General features: G+C 45.5%; 1 protein-coding gene across 11 annotated transcripts in view; it reads right to left on the bottom strand.

Annotated features, from left to right (window-relative positions):
• Positions 1 to 2,830: 2,830 nt before the first annotated feature.
• Positions 2,831 to 25,025, bottom strand: part of sh2d3ca (SH2 domain containing 3Ca) — a 41,472-nt gene continuing 19,277 nt past the window's right edge. For 6 of the 11 annotated variants that reach the window (XM_040198345.2, XM_040198346.2, XM_078087900.1 and 3 more), the window contains 12 exons: positions 12,431 to 12,559; positions 10,371 to 10,520; positions 9,087 to 9,364; positions 8,879 to 8,956; positions 8,026 to 8,153; positions 7,555 to 7,927; positions 6,925 to 7,054; positions 6,654 to 6,769; positions 6,188 to 6,359; positions 5,980 to 6,091; positions 5,675 to 5,881; positions 2,831 to 4,906 (listed from right to left, as the gene is read on the bottom strand). In XM_040198345.2, coding sequence (XP_040054279.2) covers positions 4,731 to 4,906; positions 5,675 to 5,881; positions 5,980 to 6,091; positions 6,188 to 6,359; positions 6,654 to 6,769; positions 6,925 to 7,054; positions 7,555 to 7,927; positions 8,026 to 8,153; positions 8,879 to 8,956; positions 9,087 to 9,364; positions 10,371 to 10,520; positions 12,431 to 12,559 — 2,049 coding nt within the window. In that variant the 3' untranslated portion in view covers positions 2,831 to 4,730. The remainder of the gene's footprint in view (positions 4,907 to 5,674; positions 5,882 to 5,979; positions 6,092 to 6,187; positions 6,360 to 6,653; positions 6,770 to 6,924; positions 7,055 to 7,554; positions 7,928 to 8,025; positions 8,154 to 8,878; positions 8,957 to 9,086; positions 9,365 to 10,370; positions 10,521 to 12,430; positions 12,560 to 25,025) is intronic. The other 5 variants (XM_040198347.2, XM_078087897.1, XM_078087903.1 and 2 more) reach the window with 1 other exon arrangement.

Genomic DNA, 25,025 nt, shown 5'->3' with positions numbered 1-25,025 from the left:
ACATAATGAATTAATATTATTTTTAGACAAATTAATAAAAACAGGGTGTAAATGTTGAAATGGAAATTATAATATAGGAAAAATGTAAAGTAAAATGTTAGCAACAGCTACATAACATTACACACATTGCATGCTGCTCTGTGTTTAGTTTGTACTCTGGGAACACAAACCATCAGTGTAATTGATTCTGTGTAACGGTGACCACGTTTATGAACTGGTATTCCCTTGAACTTAACGTTAATTTATAAAATCATTATATTGGAAACTCATTAGTATGCAGAACTCTCTCTCACGTGCCTTGTGCGTGTGCACGTCTGCATGTATTTGCATTGTGTATGTCAATAGGAAAGTGTCCAGAGGCCTAACATGAGTGTGTGAATGCACATCTGTCTCTCTCTCGCTCCCTCTCTCCCTCTTTGCATGCGTCCTCAATCATACTGGTGACAGTTCCAGTCCCGGTATACAGAGCCGGGAGGATGAGGTTGGGGGGTGGGAGAAGGTCGGTCAGGGGTTTGAATTGCAAATCCGCTGCTTTCTGTTGGCGTCCAAGCCTTAGCAGGCCCTTCCCTGTCTTCATTCATGTGTTAATGAGGAGTCAGTGCAGGGGCAGATAGACGGATCGACCAGGGGCCGGGCAGGGGTTAGCGAAGAGTGAGGCGATGGTGGGGTGGCAGTCGGGAAAACAAGGGGGTCCTCTGACGCTGGAGGCCCCGAAGTCGTGAAAGATGATGAAGACATGATGTCGTTAGCGGCTGCAGTCTCTCGTCCTATGATGAGGTGCATACAGTCATGGGGTCCACAGAGGGGGGCAAAGAGGCAGAAGGTGGGGTGTGAGTGGGATTGTTATGGCTGTAAAGTTCATGAGCTATCCAGGAATGATCATCACTGGGTGTCACGTCAGATTTGCTAAGCTGCCTTGAGGTGCATGTAGGGCTGTTTTTAGCATGCAGGGCCTCTTTTGTACTGTGATGGACGTCTGGTGCTTTCTTCATCTCAGTATGAAGTAAAAAATAATGTGTCTTTACATGTATTTGAAAGGTGTGCACAAAAAAATCCTGTTCTTATTTTTAATATGATTATTATATATTAAATATAAAGTTATTCCAAAAATATAAATTCAGGTAACTACGAGGCAATACACCTGTTAATCTATCCTTTGGGGAAAAGCTCATGTGATACTTTCTTTGTAAAACCCCCTGTTAAAAGGATGTGCTCCTACCCTCCTATTACTAACTAATAACTATTTATTTAAAAAACATGATTCACGACCTGATTCATGAGGGCCAACAGTTTTCAGAGATTCATTTGAATCAAACCTGTATTTCTTTCTGCTAAAGTCTTGTTTAAACCTCTGTCGTGACAAACTGGCTAACGTATATCCCACCCGGCCATCTCCATCTCAGCCTCCAAAACTCAAAGTTGGATGTGATTTAAGACATTTCTTGATAATAACAAACTTTCCATACCTTCCTGCAAATGGACGTCAAAAGTCAACGCTATGCTGCAATGCACCAGCCATAGAGCAGCCGGGGTCACACATGATCAGATGACAATGACCCACACAATGGATTAGCTATAGAAGGGCGGGGGGGGGAGAGATTAGGGGTGAATTGATGACGGCTGGCTGGCTGGTTGGCTGGCTGGCTGGCTGGCTGGCTGGCAGGCCTGGAAGACCACGGTTCTGTTTCAATAAGGGACATAAAGAGCTGAAATTAACATGTACCATGATACCAAGCAGAGAGAATCCTCTTAGAGATTACATCAATAACATGTTACGCCTATGGAACTGTATGGAAAGGGGAGACAAAGAGCAGAGCGAAGGATCATTTTGCATTGCAGCAGATCATATGGCATCTGTTCTTATTCGGTCAGATTTTATTACACTTTCTGTTCTACCTCATAGCTTTGTTAATGTCACAAGTGCAGCAATTCTCCTTTGTTTTTTCCCCCGGTAATCTTTCACCTGGAATAAACCGAGGTGCACCCCCTCCGCATAGCAGCTGCCAGGCCGCGCCACGGCCTCCTTGGTGGAGGGAGTAAGCAGCCGGAGCAGTGTTTCTGCAACATTTGTGTTGGGCACACATACACACAAGGTTACAGAAAAAAAGCAAAACCGAGACAGAAAAAAACAGAAACAGAAAATGCACACATACGGACGCACACAGTCCATCTGTCTTTGTCTGCAAAACAATGTGTGATGCTCCGCACATAACGCGTGGTCACTCCGTCAGGGCGTTTTTTGTTTAACATGACATTGAGGTTTCAGATTTAAATGCATGTGAACTTTAACACTGGTGGAAGGAAGTACCCGGGAGGGTGTAGCATTCAAGAAACCAGTGGACAAACAAAGATGTTGTTGTTTACCCTGAGCAGGACACCTAAATTGGACCAGGGACCAGGATGTTCGTAGCAGCAGTGGGCTCTGGGATAGAGAAGGCTCAATTTGGGTTTGATAGTGGAATGGTGCCTCCTGTTGGTTACTTGTGTGCATTGCAAACCAAGCTAAAACCTCTTACACCATCAATTCTGACCTATTTGTGGCTAATAAATACATTCATTGGAATTCAGTGGTGGTGTCTTTTCTACCACAACAATAATATTCATAGAGAGAAATGTTTTTATAGTTAATACGTTACATCTGGCTAAACATTTCATGTGTTTTCACTGTAAATATGTTGATGTCGTCAGGTGCAACATTGTGGCTCATGAATGTCTTTCTGACCATTTCTGGTTTAGGTCTCTTCATGGGATTTGATTATTATGAGTTGTATAACCAGATAAAACAATAGTGGTAAAACTGTTTTTGTTTGTTTTAAGAACAAGACAATTATTTCACACAAGCAATTATTTTATTTGAAAAAACAAACAAAAAAAGTGAATTGCTTTTTACAGTTTGTAAAAAAGAAAGAAAGAGAAATCGTGAGATCAATCCTGAAACATTTGTCTTTTTGCTTTTCACGTTCATCTCACAGTCCTATTACAAAAAAGAGCATTCCTGTACAGCATTCAACAGAAGACGAATAAAAAGACATCACACGGTCATCACCTTTTCATCATCTGTGTTATCGCATATCAACCCTAAACCTGTAGGTTTCATATCAAATAATGGGATTACAATTAAAGATTCAGTGTTTTGATAACTAAAGATCGCCCCCTGTTGGACCATTGCAAGAACTGGCCCATGGCTCCTAACCTCATGATCTGATGGGAGGCTCAGATTATAAAGAAGGACAATCAAACACCCAGTGAAGCGTCTCAGATACGACTCCAAGCAATGGTTTTATTTTTAGAATTATTTCCGATTGATCGATATCTGACATTACTTTGTTTCGTATCACCAGAGAGAACAAAGCATATACATTGACGTGAGTTTAGTGAACGGGTGTGTGTACCTCAGGGGTCTCAGTCCTTAATATCTTTGAATACTTCTGGGAGTCGGCTCCGGCCTTCTGAATGATTTAACACTGACAGTCGTCCACAACAAAATCCCATAGCTATGAAAAAAATAGCTCTACTGCTGGAACACAAGCTATACAATCAAAAGACATTCCCTGCAGTAGGGCTGTGGTCCTTATTTTATCATTCATTGTTTTTCAAAAAATAAGAAAATAACAGATTCCTCTCCGTTTGGTATCAATTCAGATTATTTTACAGACCTGAAAGATCTTCATTGTTATTATTACCTGCATATTTCTCAAGTTTGACAAGTTGTTATACATTTAAATTAATAGTTTAGAGCAACATTTTACTTCGTATAACATTTGTAGCTTCATGCACCAACCATTTCAACTATTTCTGCATCTTAAACATGTTTTAATAGTAAGTGAAACATTGCTTAAACTAAATCTAAAGAGTACACATCCCATTTTCCCCTCTCTTAGTGCCGCTAAATTATGTGCAAGAAACACACGGTCAAATGTATCAGTGAAACAGTTGCTTTATCCTCCGTAACATTAACAACTCGCAAAGCCCTCATACAATGACAGATAAACATACCCTTTATCCGTCATTAACTTCTGCAAATGTTCCATTCCTGACACATTTATTAATGCACATTATTAATGCGATTCAATGGGACAGCGTGATACATTTAACACGGTTTAATGAATATGCTCTATAAGCTCTGGCAGATTCTCGCGAGTTCGGTGAAGCAACGTCCGTGATGTTTGTGTGTCCTTTGATCGTAACAAATAAATAAAAATAAGGGAAAACACATGAAGCGTAAAATGACACATACAAACGACGGAATGCGAACCCACAAACACCGGCGCGCACACACACTTCCCCACAGAGACAAAACATCTTTACGTGAGCTCTGCAAGTCATTGTTGGTTTCCTGCTAGTGTGGGACAGCAGCTGTTTGAAACAAGAGTCTGTTTTGAATCTGCAGCCCTGTCTGGCCCTAGGGGGGTCGGGGGGGGGGGGGGGGGGGGGGGCGCACTGTACACATGTCACTGTTCCGGCTCCAGATGACGTCCACGGAGAGAGAAATACACATCGAGGTCATCACGTTTTGAAAGTGAAACCCTACTTTTCGGTTTGTCCCCACTGCTGGTGCTCTGTCAGCTGCCTCTTTGCCTCCCCTCCCCCCTCCCCTCCCTCTCCTTGCGTCCTCGCCGTGGACTCTTCCACATCGTCCTCTTCCATCGCAAAACAAGACCGTACCACGCGGAGCGCTGTGCGCGGACGGGGGTCGTTTTGGAGGGGCCGGTTGTCGGGGGGGGCAGGTGCTATAGCTCGCTGTGGCGCACCGGAGGCTCCAGCTTGTACGAGAGAGCCGTGAGGACCTTGTCGAACTTCTCGTAGCGCTCCGACTGGCTGCCCTCGGAGCCACGGCTGCCCCACAGGAGACGCATCTGGAACTCGGTCTGGAAGATCTCGTGTATTTCTGCTCGCTCCTGGAATCCTGCAGGCGGGAGGAGAGGAGAGGAGAGGAGGGGGAGGGGACTCTTTTTAAATGATGTAGTAATAATAAACGTAACATAAGAACTAACTGCTATTTGAACGGGACCCTGTTTCCCGTATAACCCCCCCCCAGATCACAGGGATGTCAAGGGTTCCACTTGTTGATGAAGACCACGATACGAGGTTGAAACATTATTCTATCACACTTACAATAAATATCTACACTGAAGTAATCAATCATATCATTTTAATTGCCATTTAGATAAACTATAAATAGCTTTGGAACAAATAGACATCTTTAGCTGAACTAGTTTTAGGATCTTAACTTCGGCTCATAGAAATATCGATGAGGAGGGCAGACTGAAGTCAGGCTGATCGATAGCGAGACACATAACAGGAAACAGAGATGTGAGCAGATGGCTATTGGCACACTGTTCAATAATGCAGTAATGGCCTTAAACTGAGAATCATTTGGGGAGGTAATTGGGGTCAATACAGTTAACGTGGTGACCGCATACAATCGGTACATCAAATCAGTGATCCTGAAAACATTCATCATACACGGCGATGCGTTAACATCATGAGATGTAACAAAATGACAGAGAAAATGGTTTATTTTCAGAGTTTCTAAAGGTCAGTGTGGATGACTGATGCCGTATTAATGAGCGCAAGCCAAACAGTTTTGGGGTAAAAGTCTGAAGAAAAGAATGTACATTTGCATTAACTTGAGTTACCATACGTGAAGCGACGGTGCGAGCACCACACTTACCCTGCAGTTTGGTCTCAGTGTTGCTCCTGTAGATCCCCCCGTGATGTGCCATGGTACGAGCTGCCTCCAGGTGGTACATGACCACATCTACTCCCACCTCGGCACTCTCCCAGGGCTCCAGCGCCTCGCCGACCGCCATGCCCCGCTCCAATAGGGACAGGATGGGGATTATGTGGGGAACGGACGTGTTGGCGAGGGCGTTCGACTCTGTGTCCACAGGGGTGTTTCCAGTTGAGAATTGTAAATACATAAAACCGTTGCACGTTTTTCAGTGAAATATGAGACACATGCCAACGCAGTCTCACCTTTCCCATCGTTCATATTCTTCATGAAAGGTTTTAACTTTTTCTCATATAGAATAGCGCCCTCTGTGTGTCTCTGGCGTAATGTCACCCACGTCTGCTCAAGGCGGGAAATCTGTGGCCATGGATGACATGGAAAAGAACCCGTTGAGGATATTTTGCACACGATGGGGACTTTTATCCGTTTGATTTGTATCTGTATAACTCGTACCTGCGGCAGCTCCAGGGCTCTCATCACTGCGGCAAAGCCAAACATGTTGCCCAGGTTGCTTTTCAACTCCGCTGCCAACTGGATGGTCTTGTGGAGCAGCGCGGCCCTCTCCTCTGTGCTGCCCGTGCAGCCGAGCAGGTCCACTGCCATCATGATGGACATGGTGTAGAACCTGAGGTAAAAAGAGGAACGCGCTATTCAATACGATGCATCAATAAAAGCGATTCACTGCTGCTGATGGGGAAGCAGAGGGCGTTGAGTTATAGTCCATATTGGAAGCCACTCTGGAAATCCACATTGTGGCCGACAGTAAAGTGTTAGAAGATGAGAACAGAGGAGGAAAGAGACGAGAGGCGATGGAGGGGTAAGACCAGAAGCAAACCGCTAATCAATAGATGAATAATGAAGTAGTGAGGGAGTGATGGATAAAAGGGAGACAGTAGGAAAAAACAAAGCGTGCATGTACCTCTCCAGTAGATCAAGTCTTAGCTGGTGTCCATGCGGTAGTGTGAGTAACTCCAACCCAGAAGACACTCCCATCATCCTTTGCAGCTCCGTGGTTACACCTAATATTCTAGCCACCTGTCCAAGAGTAACGAAAACAAAGATAGAGACGTTTGCTGTTTGTGCATTGGAGACATGGGATAATGCATCAGCGTGTGTTCTTTTGTCTGCACGTGCATGCCGGTGTGCTCGCATGTGAACTGCATACACACAGGTGCGTGCTTTTTGCATACCGTGCAGTCCGCCATCGTGATGTGTACAGCCGCGGTCCTTGCATCCACCTCAGCCAGCAGCTCCTTCACTCTCTTCAGCACCGACATCTCGAGAGGCTTGTTGTCAGCCGGCATGAGGCAAGACGCGTACCTGCAAGAGAAGACCAAGTTCCTAATAAATGGCAGCCATCCAGCCCTCACTGATAGTCAGCAAGCGTGTCGACCCTTAAATACTCAGCAAATGAAATGAACCCCGTTGCAGTGACGAGCTTCTACCATCATCTTTAATGAATTGAAAGTCAAGCCTTAAAAAAGGTACTTAATACAAAGGAAGGCCATATTTCTGTCCATTTTATTTCTCCCTTGGCCGTGACTGGTATTTCTTAAGAGGACTTTCAGCGTAAGCAACTAGACACTTCATCACTGTAATCCCAATCATGTCCATTAGAATCCTTTTCCAGGCAAAAAGAATAAAAACAAGAAGTCATAAAGAAGTGACTGCCACTGACATAGTGAAGCACATAGAAAATAGTAAGTTGTTGTGGGCTGTTTTTAGCAAAATTGTTCTGCTTATCGAGCTCATTGTTGCACAATTCGGCAACTCCATCGCCGCCACTTATGTTTGGGTTTATACTGCATTTGCATGTGTACCTGGACGGCCTGAACGAGGACGCCGTCTCCACCTGCGGGGCGCTGAACACCCCCTCTCCCTCCACCCTCGCTCCATCCGCCCGCCCGTCTTCCACTCGCAGTCGCTCCACGTAGCTCTTGTTCGGGGGCTTAGGGGGCCCGGCGGGACATGGTCTCAGGTCACAGTAGCTCCCCGCGGTTTCTGAGGAATGGGTTTGGTGGCCGGGATGGCGGGCGGGCGCGGAGTGCGGCGGGTGCGAGGTATGCGCGGGATGCTCGGCAGGGTTGTTACCGGCCGGCGGGCTGAGCTCAGGGTCGCTGGAGCGACGCATCTGGGGGGAGGGAGGGACAACAGCCAGGACCCTCCCGCTGGAGTGGGCTCTCTGCCTGGTGACTGCAGGAAGAGAGAGAGAGAGAGAGTCTCACGGTGTCATGGAAGGCTGCGATTGCGAAAGGGAGAGAACTTTTGGTTTTTGCGTCTGTGGCACTTACTGGCGCTGTATGCAGGAGACCGAGGGGTTTCCCCCACAGGGGATAAGGGGCGGCGATACTCCTGAATCTGGTCCATGCTCATCGCGCAGTTCCGCATCGCGTCCTTATGGTGGTGGATGGTCGACGGGCTGAACACACAACATTTTTAGGGTGTTAAAACTCTTTGGGTATGGATTTAACATCTGTAAAAAGGAACTGAAGAGAACCTCACAAAGGGAGAGGAGTTCAGGGGGTCACATACAGGTTTCAGATGGCAGGGATAGTGTTGATAGAGATGCAAAGGCTTTTGGGGCAAGAAGTGGGGGAGATTTTAGTTGCTTCAATCTTGAAGACAATTATTCTACTTTACAACATGTGTGTGTTATTATTCAGGAATACAAAACATGTCCGGACCTTAAAGCAGGAGCACATCATTTAGAGGTGATTCTTTTAAGAGATTAACTTCAAAATTTCCATATTTAACTAATGTAACGGGCATCCATTAAAGTAACAAGTATCCTCAAATATATATTTTACACATACTTCTCTTCTGTTATTGTTGGTTTGGTTCCATTCTCTAAACTCTTTTTCTTACTCCCAAAGAGGCTTTGGCTTTCTTCCATTGTAAACACACTGTACATATTTGTCTGCTCCTTCTTTGTAGATTCAAAACGACTTGTGCTGAATGAAACCCGAGGGATTGCAGTGTAGAAGCGGGTAACAAGGTAACAAGTCCCCCCTGGGGACAGTAAGGAGGGGTCTCGGGGGCTAACGGTGCTTGTGAGGTGAAGTGACTTAAGGGTTGTGGGAGGGAAGTGCGCTGGTTTAGTGACCAAACACAACACCAGTGTCACACATGCACACTCGAGACAACCTGCAGTTGGGCACAGGTTCCGGCTCTGGTTCTGGAGGGGTCACTGGTGTCTTAACTGGACTGGGACTGTCTGAGTCACTGATCATGTATGTAACATAAAGCAAGAAGGAAATGTCATGAAAACTGCAAAAAAACAAACAAAAAGGCCGGGGTTTTATAGTTACATCACTGCCCCAAAAAAGAAAAAAGAACGACCCCCCCAGCTCACCTGTGGGATATCATCTTGTCCATCGTCAGCCCGTCATTCATGGTGACGCTCCGCCTCTTGATGTACGCTCCCCTCTGACTGGACGGCGAGTAGGCGGAGCTTTGCTTGCTGGCGGCCAGAGCGAAGGTGGCCTCCAGGTAGCGCAGGGGCAGCGTCCTGCTGACCGGGCAGTAGATGTGGACCCCGCTGGACTGGGACACCGGTTTGCGCTGGCCGATGTAGAAACGCACCAGCTCCTGGACCGAGTCGAAGCTGTCGGCCTCCAACACATACTGCACCTGAGGAGGTAAGAGACGAAATCATTTGTTATATCGCCTTTGTTTGTTTTGCTTTTGTTCCAACTTCGGTATTTTGGAAATCGGTCTGGAAATAGAGCGCAAAATGCTGCTGTTCTCATAACATTTATAGTGGGAATCGAGACGAGGAGGCAGACAGAGAAGCAGAGAGAGGAACAACAGGTCAACGAGGCCAAAAACACCAAATCAGCCCGAAATAACTTCCATCATTAAGGTCTATGAGAGAAAGGAGTTTTATAACTGAAGGAGGCCTCTTCAACCGGAGGACGTGTCTCGACTGGCCAAGCTCAAACAATTACGTTTAAAAGGTCATTTGATTTGGGTTAGGATGAGTGGGATAACAGGAGGAGGTCACAGGCAACACTCATGGCTATAAAAGGCCAGGTTTAATGCTTCGAGTCGAGACGCAGCGCATCAGCCAACCTTTCACAGGTCAAACACAGGTGTGATAACGGCTTCTCGACTTGCTGCTTCCTGCCAGGAGGTTCTGTGCTCATAAGATACCAGTAAATAAGGTTCAACATGCCTCGAAGCACCGCGTGTCAAATGCAGAAAATGCCCCAAAATTCCAGGATGTCTAACTGCATTTGGTCGCATTTTGCAGTATGCAAGCCAGCGTGCTTGTGCGGCTATTCTAACCCCAAACCTCACGAATGAAAACGTATCACATCGACTGAGCCGCCATTGACAAAACTAACGATGACAGATGGCAGAGCTTTCATTGTTTACACACAGTGTGAGGATGAAGTAGTAAGTCCTGTTTGTTTGCGTACTGCATGCAACGCTGCGTACTTGTGTAAAGGCATCTACTGTACGTACTTAAAATGAAACATATGCAATGTTGATGAAAGTTTAATTCTTTGATATTTTGGGATTAAATAAACACTCACCTTTATTGTCTTGTAGACGCACAGAACATAAAATAAAAGTCAATCCACTTGTTAAGAAACGAGTGCCGACGGGTGCCGGCCAACGCTTTCACACACACCTTGGTCTCATTGGATTTGACCAGGACTTTGCTGATCTTGAAGTGCAGCACCTCGTTGTCCCACCGACAGGTCAGCACGTAGTCGCCCACGCCGGCCAGAGAGTCGCGCACGAGGAAATCTCCATTACGCACAACCAGAGTCTCCGACACCTAGACAGAGGAAAAAAAAAAATATATGCATGAGATCGGAAGCACAACATCGGCTCTTCAAGAGCAAGCAGCTCACTTGGCTCACAGAATGTGAATAATTGAATTTATAGAATCGTGATTATTTAGAACAAAGCCTTGGGACTGCGATTTCCCCGAACAAAAGCAACCAACTCCTTGTTTGCCTTGCCAAAAAAAGTCTTTGCTATGCACGGTTGGAAATGGCAATGATGGATGAGATTCCAGCAGCTGTGGCTGGAATGACTTTCTGAGGAGACATTTTATCGAGCTCGGCACTTTTTTTAAAAATTAAAAAGAAAGTTATTTTGAATGTATTGAGAAAACAGCCAACCCCCCCCCCCCCCCCCCCCCCCCCCGAGAAAAGCAAGCTCCCACTCTTGGCAAATGCAGCAGCTTCAGGCTGCACATCTTGCTCATTCCAAACGCGGCGATGTGGCTCTTGTCTGTGTGAAGAGAGCGCCAATATTGATGTGCTTGTAGCCATGTAGGAAAACAGAAACATCTTTCAAACTGAGCAGTGGTGCCTTTAAAGCCATTCCTGCGTAGAGACGAATGACGAGGGCCGACGATGTGACACGTTCAAACGAGGTATGAAATATGCAGCACAGCCCGGCAAAGGCGCTTCAGAGGCCACCAGGGGGCAGAATACACAAGGATCAGACCATCAGTGACCAAGCGCAGGTTCCTGGCGTCGCTCCCATTAGCTTTTCAGATGCTTTTTCAAACTTGACTACAAATAAAGACTATATATCCTGTTTTACACTGTTAAATTGGACAAAAAATCTATCTAAAAAAAATAAAATAAAAGTAAAGCCACATTGGTCCATATTGGTTACACGCCTTGTGCACATACAGACATCTTTAAAAAAACAAACAGAAAGGATGGACTTGATGTACAGCACCAACCACGTGTGTGAAGTCTAATCTGTAAGTATTGTTTTGGTCCCCAGAAGGCTCGGGGTTTCCCCACGTTTCCACCGGGGTAAACCATGAGTATATGAATATTTTATGTAGATTAAAAGAGCAAAGATGGTTGATATGAATCCGTCTGTGTTTATTTGTGTGCGAGCGAGACAGAGAGCGGGAGGTCGATCAAGAGACAGAGGTAGCATCCACATGTGCACGCCATGCGTGTGTGTGTGTGTGTGGTTGCAGGTCTGTTGTGTGCATCTGTGTCTCAGTCACCAGCTGTGACACTTAACAGCGTAGATCAGCGAAACACACAGCTGTCTGTTGGGCAGAGTTTCGACTCCTCCCGAACGCTCCTGAGCTGTGACAGATGACGGGATTCTGTAATCAGTGTCATTCTGTGTATTAAGTATTAAAACTGTGCTTTCAGTGCCAGAGACATCGGCCAAGTAATCACTCAACTAAATTCTATTGGTTGACAGCCACATCCAACCCACCATGACTACTATTGTGTTTGCACTTTCCTCTTGCACTTTTTTGGGATATATAAATCCTACCATCAATACATCTTCATTAATATTTGTTTCACTGCCACAGGGGCTGAGAGAATTTTAACTTTAAGCCATATAGTCATATTTTCATGAAGTAGGGATATTTCTTGACAACTTATGGTTTTATAACTGAACAGACAAGCAATGAAGCTTTGTTTTACAGTTATATGAAACAAAAAGAAGCAGCAGATATTCAGAATTCTTTGTTTCAATTGGTTATCGAAATTTGCTGATGAACTTTTCATTGATTCTGAATGGATCATTTCAGCTCATAGGATTGCCTGCGCGGTTGTGTGTGTGTGTGTATGTGCGTGCAGGGCCATCATGTGCACAGGAGGTAAATTTACCTCAAGGGTCAAGTGCCTTGGATGTTGTATCTGTGTACCCATCTGTTGTCAAACAACCAATTGTGTATTCTCTACAGTACGGTACCTCTCTGGGTATGTGTCCATGGTACCAGCCATGGCTCCGAATGTCAGCAGCACTCAGTTTCAGCTCCTCCTCCAGCTCCTTACGAAGTTTTTCAGGAGGAGACTCCAGCAGGTACTTTTCCTTGGAGAACTGCGTGGAACAAACACAAGAGAAGAAACACGACATCAGTGGGAGTGAGGAGCCGCCACAAGATCAGTCTCTACACAGCTTATTTATTCAGGTCCATCACGTAGAGATAAGGAGCTAATTCATAGATTTATTCCTAAATGATTTGGAATTTACAATACATACAAAAAATATATATAGATCCGATATATAGCAACAAGGGTGTACGGTGCTTTACAGAAACACACCTGTGTTACCGAGGGCCACACAGCAGGGAATCAACACACAGTAATCTCTCTCTCTCTCTCTCTCACACACACACACACACACACACACACACACACACACACACACACACACACACAAAAGAATCCAATCGACCCTGACCTGATTACTGAGAGGCAGAAATTACACTCTTATTGTTGTTACGTACAGTGGAGACGTGGCTTTAGCTTTTGAGTGTGGTCACTCAGGATGGCTTATAATAATGACAAATACATATTCACACTGTGTGCGTGGAATTAGATTTTAGATTTCAAAGCTTCACATTTCTGTTTTCACAAAGAACAGCACTTGGGGGAAATCTGGGCTGTTAAACATGGAAATTAATTCCACAGAAGATTTCTGTGATTCTTTTGATACAACAAATCTACAAGTCTTGTAGAGTGTGTCTGAAATAATGACAACAAGCATGTGGGCTTCTTAAGTGATATTGACACCACCATTGGTTGAATTCCCAATCAAACTTTGCACAATAAAAGAATAAATAAATACATTTTACAGATTAATAAAGTATATATCAATCTAACTAAATAAGTGTATTGCAGTCAAATGTTTTAAGATTGTATGTGATCTACTAAGGAAGTATTTGAAAGAAAAACACAAAATCCCACACTGGGACGTCGATGCGACGTGACAACCGATGATTGTGGAAAGATTGGGTTCAGAGATCTCAGATGAGGCAAACAGGGGACACACAAAACAAAAACTCTCACACAATCAACTTCAAAATGGAGCGAGTAGAAATCCACACAGGAATAAACAGTGAAAGAAAATCATTTCGACTCTGCCAATATGAGGAGAAATGAGACTGGGACCAAAATAAACAGTACGCAGCCGTGTCACTGAGGCGACCCTGTCGTTCCTCCTAATATTTCCCTTCAATCTTTCCCTCCCTCTCGCTCTCACTCTGCTTTCTCTCCTTCGCGCACTTTTTAAACTTCTCATCCGTTCAACAAAATCACCGTAAGTTTCAAAGACAATATAAGTGGGTGTGGGCGAGGATTGGAAACTCTGTGTGTGTGTGTGTGTGTGTGTGTGTGTGTGAGAGAGACATGAGGAGATCACAAGAGCCAAATAATCAATCTTATGGTCTCCAGGTCACTGCAAGATGAAATTATTAACTTCCTCCTCCTCCCGGCTCTCTTCAACCTCTCTTCTCCAGTCCTCTGGGGGGAGGTGGAGGAACACCGCCACGGGGGTCTCACGCTCGCCCAGATTAGATTTGAGGTGTGTGAGTGCACGTGTGTGTATGCGTGAAGAGGCCAATAAAAGGGCAGAGGGGTCAAGTGTGCCGTTATTGCTTTTCCTGGTCTCCCTGGAAACCCAGGCGAGGTCTGCCACTGAACTGATGCTCAACAACGAACTTGGTGTGTATAAATATGTGTGTGTGTGAAGGGTTATGGAGAAAATTGAAATGTCAGAGGGGCTCTATTTATGATACGGTTCAGAGAATAGGCCGACATCAGGGGGGACACATTGAAAGAGGGATGAAAAACAGATTGACAATACAGAAGCGTTAAAGCAAAAGTGATTTGACAAGGACACAGAAGAAAACATCAATTTGACTGTATTCATACATATGAGGGAAATTGAAAGTATGTTTCCAACACGCATGCATTTAAACGCATTCACACTCTCCTCCTCTCTGAATCCATCGGATGTTAATATAAACACTGTGCTGCACAGAAACTCATCCCTTATAAAGAGAGAGAGGGTTTTGGGGGGGGGGGGGGGGGGGGTGACAGATGTGAAGTAGAGGTGTGAGAGCACAGAAAATGTGAGAATAAAGAACACAATTACATCCAGGAGAAATATTTGAACGGTGAGAAAATGGAATGACACAAATGGAATTCAATCAATGGGAATGGGACCAGTAGGATTTTATTATCCTTCCTTACTACGTTTAATGCAACTCTCGTACCCCCACTACACTTAGTCCTTGGTTTCCATAGCAACGTATTATGTTAGTTTGCCTGCGTGCGAAGAGTCTTCCATCTTTCATCCCTTAGTAGCAGGAGCTCTACTGATACTTTTACTGCTAAAACAAATCTTATTACTACGCCACTAACGTACAGCATAGGACTGTTAGGACAGTTTTTACTTCCATATTAAAAATAATCATGAGAGTGGATGCTCACAGCTCACATACAGGGTGGCACAGGACGTCAGATCAACACACTTGGGAACCGAGAGGCACAGAAGCAGACATGTCAGAGACAGATGGACAAAACAACCAGAATACGTCCAGACGTAAGACATTCAGGGCAGCAGAAGAGACAGACAGACAAAAACTCATTACTGTGGACGGAGAGGCCGACACTGTACGCAGGGAGACAGGTAGCCCATTAGCAGTTGAAAGAGTTTGGGCAATTTAGCAGCTGATGCAGGACTTTGTTTCCCCTGGGGGGGCAGAGAAAGGAAAAAGTGATTGTTCTGCGTATGTGTGTGTGTGTGTGTGTGTGTGCGTATGCAGGGTGTGTATGTATCCTTTCATCCATGTAGCCGTGGCAGCACAAGTGTGTGTTCTACATGGGTGGCACTGTTAATGGATGGAGCTCTATTCTTGGTTAGCAAGGATAAGAGCACCATTAGTACAAGTATAAGACATATACGGTTTAGACATATGCGTTCACTATGATGGTGGGTGTACTGGATGGATCGGGTGGCGACAGGGGTCACAGGGAGTCTGTGCATGTGTGAGTGTGGAACTATAGATAAGTACACGGTGTGATCGACTAATTTACACCAATATGCAATTGAGCCAATTAGACGCGATGGCGCCGGATGACTTGGCCACACCCTCCCCGAGTGACAATCGACACCGCTGTCACCCCAGATCGGCGTGAAGCTGAACATGGACTGAAAAGGAAAATAAATGAAAGGGATGATAATGTGGAGAAACTGTAAATGTATGCACATATTTATACATATATTATGCAAGAACAGGCCTTTTTTTCCTTTGCACATTTTGTGTTCTGCGGCCCTGGTTTTGTTCTGGTGTCTGTTCCACGGTAAATTGGTTATTTTATACGGTCAGCTCTTTGTCCATCCTCCATGCTTTCTGTGTTCCTTGTTTTCTGTGTCAGTGTGCAGGGTTTGCAGTTCCAAAGTAAAAAAAAGGAAAAATGGACATTATTTGATTTCAGCAGACAATCTTAAAAAGTCACTGCAGTCAGATTGAACTAAAAGCCTCTCATCATTGCACTGTGGTTCGGTTCAATGTGGAGGCAAAACATGTACAGCCACAGGTATTTACAATGCACAACGCAGTGGGAGGCAGAGTGTTAAAGTCTGGCACAAATCAGCATGTTGCCGCTTCTGGTTGAACTAGTTAGTTTGCTAATTATCGTGGAAGGAGCACAAAGGGAAGAACCTTGAGCGATTTGTAGGGATGCGACTGAAAACAAACAACTCCAGTGAGTGAAGGCATGAATGAGAAATGAAACGGAGGATATTTGTTGGCAAGTATAAAAACCTGCAGGGAGGTGAGTCTCAATTACCAGCACGGATACAAAAGGAAAGCAGGAAACGAGAGGAACACATTCCAACAGAAGAAGCACCAACAAAGGGGAGCAATGCCTCCTCGGCACACTGCAGCACTTAGATCTGAGCTCATGTCGGGATGCATCATCTTCCCTTTTCAGTTCCTAGGCTAGCCTCTAACCCCGTTGTCGTGGTAACGCCCCGAGCGGCAGTGATGGTGACAGTGGGGGTGGGGTAAGGGGGGGGGGGGATTTGGGCGATTTGGGGTTAGAGACGCGGCAAACAAACACATACACACACGCACATGTATGTACACATACATGTGCATAAAGGGCAGGGGTCCCTGCAATCCCTTTCTCTTCCTCTCGCCCCTCTACAACTCTATGTATCCGCTTTTTTTGAGAGATAGAGACCAGGATTATCGCATTAGGACCCCTGAATCCTCCTATCTCCTATCACACACACACACACACACACACACACACACACACACACACACACACACACACACACACACACACACTATATGAGCTGATGTGTATGTGCGTGACCAATATCACCCCTCTCCAGACTGTTATAATCCCTCTGTGCCCTCTGGCCTGATTTCCACTGTTACATTCACACCGGTTCACACGGGTATAAATGGTCTTTAACTCACTGTAAAATGATACGAGCATCAGAGAGGAGTGCTGGTAACGTTGCACATTTGTTATTTACCCTGTATTCTTTTCTTAGCAAGGTGGGAATGACATTGAACCACAGCTAATGAAACTGCTTTTGCAATGATGAAATAAAGAAAGCTCGACAGCGCGTTCAGTTTGAAGTCATCCCGAGCAACTGCAAAATAACAAGCCGCAACCCTATTAAATAGGTGTGAATGTCCTTGACCCATTACTTTCGTTCTTAGTGTCAAATCGTCATTGAAAGACGACATCCATGCACACTACGCACAAAACAGAAAAAATGTCCTACTTCTTAGAGATGAGCATCTTCCTTCTAGGGTGAAAAATGCTGTGAGTACATTAATTAATTAATCCAATGTGACAGAAACTCCAAAACAAAATCCTAATGGATTCACGCGTAAGGAAAGCGAATTCTTGTTGGGCCAAAACTATTGTCACGATGAGAAATCAAAGCTTTGGCTGTAAGTAAGAACAGTGTAGTCATAGACCCGGAAATAAAGGGCTATTCGTATCCTTTGCAGTATTGAGTCCATGCTTCTCACACACGGCCTGATGTCCCACATGATCAGGACAGCATCAGAGAGCGAGACAGAGAGCTTGTGATGACTGGTGGAGAGACAGGCAGAGGACACAAGACTGATAACAATGACCTTCTACTGTCGTTAGCAATGAGTGTGTCCTACAAACACACACATGGGGGAGTGGACCATTAAGGCAGCCGGATGCACCCTACGGAAATATATATAATATATATTGTTGCTATGTATAGGACTAATGTGAGCTGTCAGTCAGTATGGTGTCAGAGCATAGACCCCCAAGATTGAGTGACAGCTGACATACGCGATATGACATACAGCTCCACTCCCACATGAGCCTGCAGGAAGCACAGTGGCGCTCTGCACCGCGGGGCTCCTCGCTCTTCCTCCGCGCTACGCTCACAATGTGCTCTACGGTTACACCGGCAGGTGTAGCATCTCATTTAGGAAAGTATTGAATGCAAGAAAAACGCAAAGATCAAGTTCTTCACTCAAAAATGTGCCCGTGTTTCTGGTAGGCGTTGTACTCTGCTAATCAGAGGATGGGATGTATCCTGAGAGATTCAGCCCCAGGAACAGACCGAGAAGAACAACCCGAGGAAAAGAAAGTCCTCAATTAACTCGTGTCTGCTCATGAAGCTTAATTGCTTTGACAAGAAAAAGTCACCTTGATGAAGCATATCAACATTTTTATCAACTCATCCCTCCTCTCATCAGAATTATGGCGGCTGGAAAGCAAGAAGAGTATAAATGAAAGCAGCTGCACCCAAAACGTCAGTTAGAATCATCCTCTGCACCGCAGCGCCCTGTGAGCCACAACTTCTGCTACATCGCAGCCTGTTAGGTCACCCATCACAGGTCGCATCTGCAAGATGCATTAAACATCTGCAATGCTTTATATATTGGACACATAGCTACGACGTCCCATTGTGTACATCATTATGTAATGCTGGGCAGCACGGTGGCGTGGTGGTTAGCACCGTTGCCTCACAGCAAGAAGGTCCTGGGTTCGATTCCGCCCAGTGGCCTTTCTGTGTGGAGTCTGGATGTTCTCCCCGTGTCTGCGTGGGTTCTCTCCGGGTTCTCCGGCTTCCTCCCACAGTCCAAAGACATGCTCTGGGGATCAGGTTAATTGGTGACTCTAAATTGCCCGTAGGTGTATGAATGTGAGTGTGAATGGTTGTGTGTCTCTGTGTAGCCCTGTGATTGGCTGGCGACCAATCCAGGATGTACCCTGTCTATCGCCCGAAGTTGGCTGGGATGGACTCCAGCCCCCCCGCGACCCTGTGTGCAGGATAAGCGGTTTGACAATGGATGGATGGATGGATTATGTAATGCTGGTATGACAGCTGGGGGAGAAAAAAGAAAATAACGGTCCTTCCATTTATGCAAGTACCTGCCTCTAAGAACCAAACCTACCTGGTTCTCTGTGTCTCTCAACCATTCATATTTTAATTTTTCCTCTGTGGTTCACTTCTTTTGATGCTTTTTGTTCACGGCTCAAAGACCTACTGGAGCATTTCCTCTCTCCGTTTCCATCAATCAACCTGCTGGGCAACATCTATCAGCATCAGATGAAAAGACCACTACTGAGCGTGTATGTGTGTGTGTGTGTGTGTGTGTGTGCATGCGTGCGTGTGTGTATAAGTGCGTATGCCATCACGAATAGATGTATACTGACAATCAGCTGCCTAAAGGGGCGGCTGGATTTCCCTCCTTGATGTTTCTGTGCGAGTGTTGAATTGTGCGTATCATTATTGCTTGTAGCCACAATACTGTTACTCCTGTGAATTCAATTGTATTTTTTCTGGCTTTTTCTACCAAAAAGCAAATTCTTGTACACTCAGAGTTTTCATGACAGCACCGAGAGAGAGAAAAGAAAATGAAAAAGAACAACTTTGACCTCCCCTCAAATGTGAACAGACACAAACTCATACGCATGACATTCTGATGCACACACACCTCACAAACGCAAACCTCACACAAACGTTCACACGCCGTTTGGTGAAAATAGAGACGGTACCGATAACGCGTTAAAACCGGTGGGAGCGTTGATGTCACCAAGAGTACCGCATAAATACTGATTAAGATTAGACAGATTCAATTAAGACTTCTCTCACGATGAAATCTGATAACTTGCCTGAACCTAATTCAATCACTTGGTTTAATACTCCTGCAATGTCACATTACGTTGGTGAAATTGCACACACACACACACACCGTGAAACGTGTCCAACCACAGAACCTTTCTCAACCAAAATAAGTTTTCTACTGGCTTAATACCACGTTTGCAGGAACGCACAATGAATAGAAACAATATCTTGGTTCAGGTAAAAAAACAAAACGACTTGGTTTGTGTTAAGATAACAACTTTACTTTAACAACAAAACCAGAGTAAAGTTGACATTTACTTTTGGTTATTTTTAAATGGAAACCCCGTGTTTGTTTAAACTGCCCACCGCTCCTTCCACCCCGTGTTTAGGCACTTTCTTGCTGCCCATGTGTGTCATTATGCCACGTAAGTGGAACTAAAGTCCTCCGTGCCGCGTGACTCTACTGTGTAATTTCCTCTGTCTGAAAGCAAAGAAATCAAAATTCAACGTATCAGTCGTTTGCAGAAACTTGCAATGCTAATAGTTGTATTAATAATACATCTGGAAACCCTCGCGTTCATTTACTTACAATTTGCTGTGGCAGAGAGAGAGAAGGGAAGTATGTTAACACGCTGCTCGACTGCAGATGTCAGTCTGTAAAATGAAAATACTGTTGCAGCCCTGAACGGATGGATAGATGTCCGTCAAACAAAACCATCACGCAGAATAAACACCAGGTGCCACACGACTACACGTAAAAATGAGACACGCACCGATACTCACACCCGCATTACTGTCAACTCAGCAATGCCACACCTATAGATGCCGTTGCCATGGCTACTCCATACTCTGCATGCCCCAGCTGGTGTTTCCCTGAGGAGAACGGTATGGATGTGTGTGTGACGGGGGGAGGTTAATGTGCCCCATGTGTGATCTGCTCCGCCATGTGCAGCGATGTGCACTGAAGGGGAAAACATGGCTGGTCGGGAGCAGCCGTCATGGTGTCCCATTGTGGGAGTGGGGTCTCTTCCTGTGGTCCCGTTGGTTTCGCTGCTGATCGGCCGTGCGGCTCACAAGGCATGATTCAGCGTTTATTTAAAGAAAGACAGCACATCGAAGATCTCAACCCAAACGAATCACAATCCGACTGTGGAGCCACAACAGCAGCAGAAAACGACGTCATGGAGCCAGATACCTCGGCGGCCCTCACAGTGACTCATGCTTTTATATTTACACGCACTACACAGCGTGGTGACCTGGGATTCTGCCAACATGGCTGAAAGGATTCAAAAGCAGTTTCCAGTCCTCGGTGTTCTCCACTGTAGCATCACAAATAATGAAAGATTTGGCAATGATCCTTGATGTAAATAGAAACGGTTAAGACACCAGCACTGTGGCATCGTGTTGTTCTGTGTGTTCTGCTTCCTGGCTGAACTTTGGTAGGACTGTGTATCGGCTGTGTGCAAAAAACACTATTAATACAAGGACCCACTTTTGAAAAAGTGCACATAGTAACTTTAAAAACATGAAATGTATTTATTTGCCATATTTTGTGCGCCCCACTTTGCTGGTTCACAATAAATCCCTGTCACTGTGTTATCATCTGGATCACGTAGAAACTGTTTTCTTTCAAAATGATTATTAAAACCTCGGCACAGCTTGAATCGACCCCGTCCATCTCGCCTGGCTAAAGCTCAAAGTAATCAAAGAGAATTGAGGCTTTGCTGCTCAGTCACTGCATTCCGGCCTGCTTTCCCTTGACTTTCCTCCCTTATCCCCGGCTGCGAGGGAACGTACACACACGTCTGAACGGCTTTCCTCAACTTCTCGGCTTTGTTGTCCACCTATTTTCCTCAGAATTCTCCACGTCTCCATCCTTAAGCTGAAGGGTCGTCTGGTTGCATACGTTTTCTCATGTTCCCGTCAACTTGTCCTGTTCTTCGAAAGACGGATCGAGGTGCGGTGGAGGCCAGCGGTCTCGCTTCCCCCTTTCGTCCTTTTTCCTCTCTCAAGCGTCCCGGCTCATCGGTCCTCCTCATCTCTCACCCGTTCATCTCTCTTAGCACGCACTTTATTATCCCTGCAACTCACTCCATTACCGCTCGTCTGTTCCCTCCTCCTTTCGTTTACTTTCCCACTCAAAATCCTCCCCGTCTTCCTTCTCTTCTCAAGTTAATCACAGCCGCCCACTGTCAGCTCCATCGCTCCCTCCCCGCCCGCCTCCCGGTGTAACCTGCCGCCTCTCCACCGCGCATCGTATCGTTGGTCTCCCTGTGCACTTTCCCCCCCGCCGACCCACTCAGCCGCGCCGTCGGCGTGGGTGTGTAGTTGTTTGTGTGCGTGAGTCTGTGTTGATGTAAAGCAGCGGCTGGCGGCGTCACCTTGTTCCATCAGGGAATCAAGAGGGACAAAGAAAGAGACACTCGAGAACGGAGGAGTGTATTAAAAAAACATTTCTTTTTCAATCTTTTAAAATGTATGATATCCACACACACACACACACACTCTTACAGCGGTTTTATTCAAATTCCTAATGTACCGAATGTACTACAGGGATCTATGTATATATAAATATCACATTGACCACATTTGAGTAGGCAGAGGTAAATAAAAGGAAGGCTACGTGCTTCTGTAAGGCAAAAACAAAATTGATTTGTTTTACAAAGCGAGGGAAATGTTTCTTATGCATAATTTGATTAGTAATATTAACAAATGTGTACATGCGTATGAGGACATCATTTCGGTCTGATTGGTCGGTTTTATAACCGCTTCACTCCTTTTGTCTGTAATTGAAAAAAGGAGCCATTCGTTGCTAATGACAAGCCGGACCAGCTGGGCCGGCTGAAAGATGCTCGGGGCCGTGAATTCACTCGCCTCAGACTCCAAATGGAACGTCTCATTCTGGCAGCTCGGAGCGGCGGTGATTGGTGGGGCCGAGGGCCGGGAGAATCGGGACTGTCAGCAGACTCCAGAAGCCACTTTTTAAATGAGACCTCGTTGTTGTAAATATGCTGATCACTGCATGTTAAAGCCGCATATTCTCTCTCAAGACAAAACACACACAAAACACACAGACGCCGCTCGCAAACAGTTACCCCCTCTGCGCCGCGCCGCTCGCTGTCACCCCGTCTTCCCCCGGGCTGGACCATTAATGGCTAATTCACAGGCTCTTTGGGGTAAAAGGTCAGCCCACTGATGGATGGAAGGTCTAAGGAAGCATCAATACTAACCACCTTCTCATACGCACGCACGCACACACACACACACAAATTTCTTTGTGCAGACACATGTGCATGATTTGAAAGATGTATCACAACCAATCAGATCAACACAGCTGATGTACGCACACACACACACACACACACACACACTTAACCTTAAGCCAGCGACATTACCATCCATACTAGTACCATCCATCTCGGACGTGACAGGTGTGAAGGGAAACGCCACAAACCCACAATGCTTTTCACCGATGCAGGAAATGGACCAAGCGGGAGGAAGCAGCAGTTGAAGGACGGGCATCATAGAGGCCAAATGGGAGGTGGGGGTTAAAATTAAAATGTAAATCTGTACCTCTCATTGACGTAGGATTTTAAGAGGACTGCTGTAACAGAGCAATTTATATGTGGTGTACTTGCATGTGGCAAAGTGACAGAGTCACTGTCTTTGTTTTTATAATAGAAGAAATAACAGCTCAGCTTGTGCCTGGTGTTTTACAAATACATAACACGTGTGGTTGTTTTACTTATTAAACTTACACATAATTACCTTTTAAATGGTTTTATTACTTTTAAACTCTAATTAAGGAGCCTAAGCCGCAGTCTTGTTACCATGGGTACAAGCACATATGGTGACACAGCATCTAATTAATTAATCAATGACTGACAGCAGAGGATTAATCAGCTTTGATGGCTGAAACAATGCCAAGAAGTAGAATGTAGCTGCAAACACGCCGCCCCCCCCCCCCCCCCACACACAACCACAGATTGTTATGCTCTGTTATACAAATTGCATATACTGAGGGATTAGGCTCAACTTTAAGCTCAGTTGAGATCAAAAGGGGGATTTACTGCCTTGTAAACTTGCTTGTGTACGTCTGGAAATCCATGATGTAAACACCCCCTTCAAGCGGAAGGTCAGAGTGGGACAGTGTATCATGAACACACACATCTGCAGCCACAGTCCCAGTGTCACCTTATTGCCCGCTGTGTCAGTACACACGCGCCCATCCTTCTTGTCACAGTGCAAAAAATAAACTGGCCTTGGAACTTGACACCAAGCACATCACTTGCACACAGAGAGAGATGATGATGATGATGCATGTTGAAAGTGCGAAGGCACGAGGCAGGAGGAAGGAGAGACGGAAAAAAAGGTAGCCAGACAATGAAAAAGGAGAGACAAGAGAAAAAAAAAAGAAAAAAAAGGCAAAAAGTGTTGAAGGGAGAAAGCAAATGCAATGGAAAAGAGGGATGAGGGAATATGCCACAACTGCTAATCAATCTATCTGATCTACCACCTTGCGCGCACACACACACACACACACACACACAAAACCTTCCTTGTCACCCTTGATCACGCAGAGCGTTAAAAAAGAAGCACGCCCTAGAGCTGTGATGCTATTGGCCAGCGATGATGTCATCTCTTCCCGGAGGTTGAGAAGCGAGCTGAACATTTGGCTGGCTGAGGCAGACAGCGGGAGCGCGCCGCTGAGGTATCAATTCCACTCATAGAGAGGCAGCGATGGAGCGTGTGTGTGTGTGTGTGTGTGTGTGCGTGCGTGTATAAGTGTGTGTAAAGTGTTTGTCTATGTGTGACCACTCCCCACAGAGGCATACAGGCAGAGCTATTAGGGCAGTGTCCATCATTCAGAGACACAGACAGTACCTGCTGGGATGCTCCCTAATGGACGCACACCCGCAAACACACACACACACACACACACACACACTTATTTTGCTTAAATGCACACTATCAAATATGCAAGTAATCAAGCATGCACACATAGCCTCTTGCAAACACACGACTGATGGGGGGTTGGGAAGGTTGAGATGGGTGTTGTCTCCCGGTTGTTACTGGGCTGTTGTCATGGCGATGGGGCTTTCACTGCTAGCCGGGACTTTGGGATAAACAACACTCACACACCAAGTCCACACACACACACACACACACACACACACACCAAACACATTTTCAGTGATGCACGTGCACCTTTTGAGAGCAGCCTTGCCCTTGTGACTGCTGTGAAGCAACAGAACAAAACAGAAGAAAAAAAAAAGAGAAAAGCACTCGCTTTGAAGGTGTGTGCGTGTGTGTCTGTGTGTGAAGGTGTAAACACTCCCATGGGAGGTACTAGAATCGTTCCTCTAAGACGAGCTCAAGGGAAATTAGCCCGTGCGATGGCCTGTTAGAAAGT

Source organism: Gasterosteus aculeatus, chromosome 14, assembly GCF_964276395.1.
Source record: "Gasterosteus aculeatus chromosome 14, fGasAcu3.hap1.1, whole genome shotgun sequence".
NCBI classification, from domain to species: Eukaryota; Metazoa; Chordata; class Actinopteri; order Perciformes; family Gasterosteidae; genus Gasterosteus; species Gasterosteus aculeatus.
The sequence above is the reverse complement of the archived record's forward strand: the minus strand, read 5'-3'. Positions and strand labels throughout refer to the sequence as shown.